The sequence below is a fragment of the Poromitra crassiceps genome, assembly GCF_964638095.1.
Source record: "Poromitra crassiceps genome assembly, chromosome: 4".
NCBI lineage: Eukaryota > Metazoa > Chordata > Actinopteri > Beryciformes > Melamphaidae > Poromitra > Poromitra crassiceps.
The window spans coordinates 14,986,527-14,992,878 of NC_139626.1; the positions used below are offsets into that span (position 1 = coordinate 14,986,527).

At 45.2% G+C, this 6,352-nt stretch overlaps 1 protein-coding gene and 1 pseudogene across 2 annotated transcripts in view; one reads left to right on the forward strand and one right to left on the reverse strand.

Annotated features, from left to right (window-relative positions):
* Nucleotides 1–1,383, reverse strand: part of syde1 (synapse defective Rho GTPase homolog 1) — a gene marked incomplete at its 3' end in the record, with an annotated part of 25,666 nt that extends 24,283 nt beyond the window's left edge. Inside the window, exon 1 of the mRNA XM_083635778.1 lies at nt 1,202–1,383. Within this exon, the coding sequence (XP_083491904.1) occupies nt 1,202–1,286 (85 nt within the window). The 5' untranslated portion in view covers nt 1,287–1,383. The remainder of the gene's footprint in view (nt 1–1,201) is intronic.
* Nucleotides 1,384–3,386: 2,003 nt separating this feature from the next.
* LOC310775618 (dynein axonemal assembly factor 6 pseudogene) lies at nt 3,387–3,953 on the forward strand (annotated as a pseudogene). The gene has a single exon. The product of its transcript is annotated as a dynein axonemal assembly factor 6 pseudogene (transcript).
* Nucleotides 3,954–6,352: the final 2,399 nt, after the last annotated feature.

Genomic DNA, 6,352 nt, shown 5'->3' on the forward strand with positions numbered 1-6,352 from the left:
TTTTGGAAGAAGAAAATGGATCAGCATGAAGTGGGCATGTCTGTAAAGGGAGACTTGTGGGTACCCATAGAACCCATTATTATTCAGATATATTGAGGTGACAGGTCAAGGGACCCCTTTGAATATGGCCATGCCCGTTTTTCCCTTGCCAAAATCTTGTCTAAATTTGGAGCGGTATTTAGCCCCCTTCCCGGCAAGCTAGCATGTCGTGGTTGGTATCAATGGAGGCCCTAGGTCTTCTAGTTTCATATGATATCAGTAGCTTTGCTCTAGCTTTAAGAACGAGCCCGCTACAGCCTCTGAAAGACAGTACAATTAAGGCAGCTGATGCCCCAAGGCAGCTGATGCCCCAGGGCACTCACCCTGCCCATATAGTTGCTAATCTGGGCTTGCATTGGAGGGACATTCATGTGCTCGCAACTCGTAAATATGATATATCCGAGGAGCAAAGAAAGTGCATCATGCCCCCGTCAGTGGGTCAGGACTGCTCACTTCTGATCATGTTTGAGGAAATAATAATAATAATAATAATAATAATAAATATAAATAATAATCATCATTTACAAACTAAACTAACAAACTGTTAAACTCACACTCTCAGTGGCCGTCAGTGATGTTCTGCTCTAAAGTAGGCTGTTATTGCACTTTATTTTGCATCAGTTTTTTATAGGCCTCGGCGCTGGCTGCTGGGTATCACTGATGTCCTCAATCGATTCGATATCGATTCACAAGGTCTTGATTCAATATGATTAGATTCAACATGGATTCAGGTAGGGATATTTCTGTTACAATACCTTGGTTTGATATGAAAGAGATTCTGAGAAAGCTAATGCTGTAAATGTTACGACGAGGATGCTGTAATGTTTACATTAAGAACTGACCCCAAAGCAGTTTACTGTACTTTGTATGGAACATGAGCGACACAGTCAACAGTTGTACAGTCAACACAACAGAGGTACAGACTGAACAGTCACTCTGAGTGTGTGCAGAGGTCTTTCTTTCTTCAGTGCAATGCAGAAACAACAAGTTTTCATGTTAAATCGTGACGCCAACTGGGTTTAACGCTTCACGCATCTACGGGGGAAAAGGCAGATATTAAAGGACAGATCACGGGACGTTAATCGATATGACGATTGATTCGATTCGATATTTTACTTTGTAGGCTACTTGTTTTACTTGTTGAACCCCCAGTCCTACTCACCGCTCAGCTTGGGCTCGGTTTTCCTCCGGGAGCGGTCCTTCCCCCGCAGCCGGGAGAAGGTTCGCCTCAGCAGGGGCTCGGCCATGCTGGACCCTCTGGACCAGGACCCGGGACGTCTGAGGTCTGGTCCGGACCGGGACTTCAGGAGGACCGGAGAGAGAGAGAATAATACAGCCGGAAGGAGAGAGAGAGAGTCAGCGCTCAGCTCTCTCTCTCCGTCATTTTTCAGCTCCGGGTCGTTTTCTGTCTCTCTGCCTCACACACTGCCATGGTTGTTCCTGGTTTACTTTACTCCTCTTTCTCTCGCTCCCTCTCTCTCTCTCCCTCTCTCTCCGAGCTGAACAGGAAATAAATTCCACACATTCTTTCCCAACCCCCCCCCCCCCCATCTTCCTCTCGTCCCTCCTCCCTGGGGTAGAGAGTCTAGCGTAGAGAGAGACCCACCGAGCCAAAAACAGAAAGGCTCATGGGAACTGTAGTCAATCAAATCTGTTACGAAACAGACTCCCCAACACACACACACACACACACACACACACACACACACACAACGGCCCGGCTGACATAACTTGGAATGTATATATCTATATCTATATCTATATCTATCTATAAATTTGGCAATGTGGGCTCTGTTCTCTGTTTCAATTTTTGTGCCGGCCACATGCCGCTTTTACGTGCGATTGGGTGATGTGATGTCATAAATCACTGATGATGTCATAAGTGATGTCACTTGAGCAATTTAGGCAACTGATGATGTCATATATAGTGACATCACTGATGATGTAAAAATATTATAGGTCAAAAGCAATAGTGAAAAGGTGGGTTTTGAAGGCTTTTTGGAAAGATGACTAATGAGTTTTGGCCTGTCAGATGGGGAGGGCATTCCAGAGGGAGGGGGCGGCTGCAGCAAGGCCCTGTCAGAGACCCCCCCTGTCACAGCTTTAGCAAAGAGATACCTGTGATGCTTGTCAAAGTGGATATAAATTGTATGAGCATATTCAGCCAGACAGTGAGATGGAGATTTACAATGGTGAGCATTTTTATTATTATTTTTACTACTGGGGGGCCTGGCCCCCCTGGCCCGCCTATGGAGAGAAGACAGTAGAGAAACATGTTTGAACAACTAATGTGGACATGTGAATAGACTCTGTATGATTCACTCATTGATAGGATGGATGCAGTGGGAGAAGAGGCTGTAAATAAAAATCAAGGAAATGCCAAACAAGTGAAAAATCTATTCCAAAAAGCCTAAATGAAAATATAAGATGTTACTTTCATGTTTCCTGTTCACAGACTTTTAATTTCACTGGTAATCAAACGTTAGCAGTGTCGCCTGGTAAAATACTCATCTAATATAATATTCATAATCTTCCATTTGGACACACGTGAAATAGGCCTACCTATAGGCTAAATTGTATAGCCTACTAGAGGCTGGGCTGTGGGTTGTGGGTTGGGTCTATCAACTCAGAGCTCATGTAGGCCAGCTGTAGACCAGTGATACTCAACTCGAGGCAAGAGCCCACTGAGGCTCCTTTATGAGTAGTTGTGGCTCTTTTAAGTCCTACTTTAAATAATAATAATTAAATAAAGGGAGGAAATTGACTTTTTTGGATTGTGGGTCTTTCAAAGATTTATTTTTGTCAATGTAGCACCTGAGTAGGGCAAGGTTGCGTACCACTGCTGTAGACCTACGTGTCCCTGATAGGCCTGTAGGCTATTCCGTTTATTGCTTAACTGTCTTTTGCCAATTTTGAGTTGAATTTGGCAGGATAGATTAAATGTGATTTTACTACAAGATGAAAACAGCAAATTACTGTCTGGACATCATCAAGTCTGTGTCTCCATCTACTGGTGAGTTGCTGAATACACATGTAGCCTATCATCTGTGGTGACAAATGCAAGTAACTTCCCCTCACTGTCCCTCACTGATGATCACAATTGCTCGAGTGACATCACTGTGGTGACATCACCTATTTTTCTATGCATAAATTGATATCACTGATGATGTCATAGACAGACATTGTGACATCATCAGTGATGTTATAAATCCTTCCCTGCAGTGGCTATAAGTAGGCCCGATGGAGTTTATGTAAGTGCACTCATGAGCTTTTTGAGTGATTTTTGACTCCATCAGTGAACGGGCACTGCACGAGTAAAACTTAATTTTAACGGACATCTCTTCGCAATGCAAGGTCTTGGAGGGTCTTTCCAGAGCTTACGGGCTCTGTCTGCCTTGTTGTCCCCTCAGCAGGAGGAGGAGGAGGGCGTGGCAGCGTGTGCACAGCTGGGTCCTGGACAGATTGGCCCCCCATCTAAAAGCAGTAAAGATAAGGAGGTGTCGACGGCCTACACGAAGGAGAACAGCAAAGATATCTGGAGTGAGGAGGAGGTGGCAGAAGGCTCCCAGTGTGATGATCTCTCTGACCCGCGGCCGCAGCCTGAGTATGACATCATCTTGAAGCAGAATGTGGGGACGGAGGATCTGTTCTTGGGCCTGACCAGGAAGGACCCGTCCTCCATGTGCTGTGAAGCCATACTGGTTAAAATCAAACTGCCAGAAACTAAAGCAGAAGATGTGGTCCTGGATGTGAGGGAGAAGTTCCTTGATCTGCGGACGCCAAAATATAAACTAGGCGTTCATCTCCCTCACTCGGTCCACAGCAAGGAGGGACAGGCCAGGTTCTTCAATGACAGAGGAGAACTCGAAGTGACTCTGCCGATGAACCGCCCCATGGACTCCATCAACCTGTAATAAAAATAAAGAACCATGCACAACAGTCCTAAGTATTCAAAAACAAGGCAGTCTAATAACGGCGTGCCTTCCCTGCAATCTTTAGCTATGGATATAGCAAGTTATTAGCCAATGTTGTGGGAACATTCCCTGCTGCTCAGGAGGTAGAGTGGGTCGTCCACTAAATCGCTTTGGGAAAAAAGAGGTTGGTGGTGGAGCAGAAGAGTCAGATGATGAAGACTGAGGGTCTGAGCAGAGAGATAGCAACTCTTTCAGACACGGTCAGAGTGTCTGAGAGCTGAAGACGTCTGTCCTGCGGAACGACAAGGCTACAGTGGAAAGAGTCCAGCGCCCCCTGGAGGATCCACAGCTGGTCTCAGGAGCTCTGATAGATGAGGTCAAACACCTGGGCAACCTGACCCTCACAGTCTGGGACTCCTGTGATTCTGGACCCAAACACTGCACATTCAAAACTCATCCTGTCTGAAGATCTGACCAGTGTGAGACATGGAGAGAGACAGCAGCTTCCTGACAATCTTTCAGAGAGGTCTGACCAGTGGTTTTCTGTCCTGGGCTCTGAGGGCTTTATCTCAGGAATTCAGCTGGGATGTTGAGGTTGGAGACAGTCGAGGGCTGGGTGTGGGAGCACAGCTTGTCCAGAAGAAGACAGGCCAATTGTTTCCATTATGTAGCAGCCAAAGCCTTAGATGTCAAAGTCCCAGTGACATTAAATCTCACTGGGACTTTGACCTTTGATCTTTAGGCCAGACATCAGAAAAGCTTTTACTTGAGTTGTTAGTTTGGATATATCTTGCCTGCTTCCATTCACCGAGCTGGGGCAGGCTCTAACCCCGTCTGAGCGTGCCAACAGCACCATTACAACACTAGGTGGCAGTCTTAGCTCACCTATGAGGTGATAGGAGTGAGTCACACTCACTTGAAAGAGGATGATTATGGGATTTACAAGACATGTTTCCTCGCCTTAAATCAACTAAGTCTTAGATGATCACATTTCCTCTTAGAATCTAAGAGGAAATGTGTTTTCTTGCTTCTCATTTAAATTATTTAATGTACAGTCCAATGTACAGCGGCCACCCAACCTGACCTCTGGTCTCTCTCATGTGGAGAGCAAATGAACAAATGTTAAGGCAAGGCACGTATATCACATATCATGCAAGTAAGTGCTTTACATAAAATAGATGCAAAGAAAAGAACAAATTGCAAAGTGAAAAAGATAACATTCATGTAAAAGAACAAGCAAATTGCATTACATTAGAAGAATCAAATCAAGTCAAATAGAAACACATTTGAGCCCTAAAGGAAACATAGAATCAAGGGGGTTTCTTGGTATTGAGTATAGTCACTACAGTCTGTCTCAACCAGTAGTCCTAACCTAAGTCACTCCCTCTTCCAGGTTGGGCATGCGGCCTAAGAGATTTCACCCCACATTCATTTTTTCATAAATGCTTTGAAAAATCCTTAGAGTTTTGAGTTTTGAGTTCTTGTTGGAAGGAAAAGAGGTAGCTGGCACTACTTTCCAAACATGGCCGCCAACCTCTTTTCCTTCCAAAAAGACAGAGTATGTGCATTTTGGATTAATATTTCATCGTGTGGTGAGTACCCAAAGCACAACATGTATTTTGCCGTGAGATGTGTGTTTTTGCGGGTTTTTAACAGCTGTACCATTAAGCTCCATTCTATGGCGATACTAACTAACTTCACGACTGTAGCTCGCTGTAAACTGAGCGGACAGTGTGGCATGGTGTATCTTGGTTATGTGGGGGGATGTGGCAAATGAGCTAAACTCCCGAAAATGTATCACTTAAGGATGGTGTAATAACCACTGATGATGTCATGTCATGCCGTGCAATCGTCAAGTGATGTCATACCCACTGTTGATGTGGATGAGATGTGGCACGAGTTGACATCACTGTAGTCACCCCCCCCCCCCCAAAAACAAACAAAAACAAAACAAAACAGAAAAATCTGCAGCCATGGCGCATCGGCCCCAGAGTCTCCACCCTAGAAATCTTGCGCGCAAGAGAAGCAAGAAAAGAGAAGAGAAGAGTAGAGAAGAAAGAGGCAGAAACAGGCATGGCATTGAGAGGTTTTGACTTGAAATGCCTTGAAACCATCTTGTGGGAGCCATTTGATGGTGCTGGCTGTCTGGTTGGCAGGGCTTCACAGAGACTGCAGGCTTCAGAGCTGAGGTGACCAACAAAACCTCCCGACTACAAATCCACTCATTCACTTGAAAGCGCCAAATGCTTCTTCATGCGCCGGGGAAGTTTGGTGACCTCGGCACCCAGGGAACGCGCTCAAAAACCCTCATTGTGTCCTTCAAGTTCAAGTCAAGTTCAGGGTTCAACTTTATTCGTGCCAAAGGAATTTTCTTTTTCTTTTTGCATTCGATCGGACGA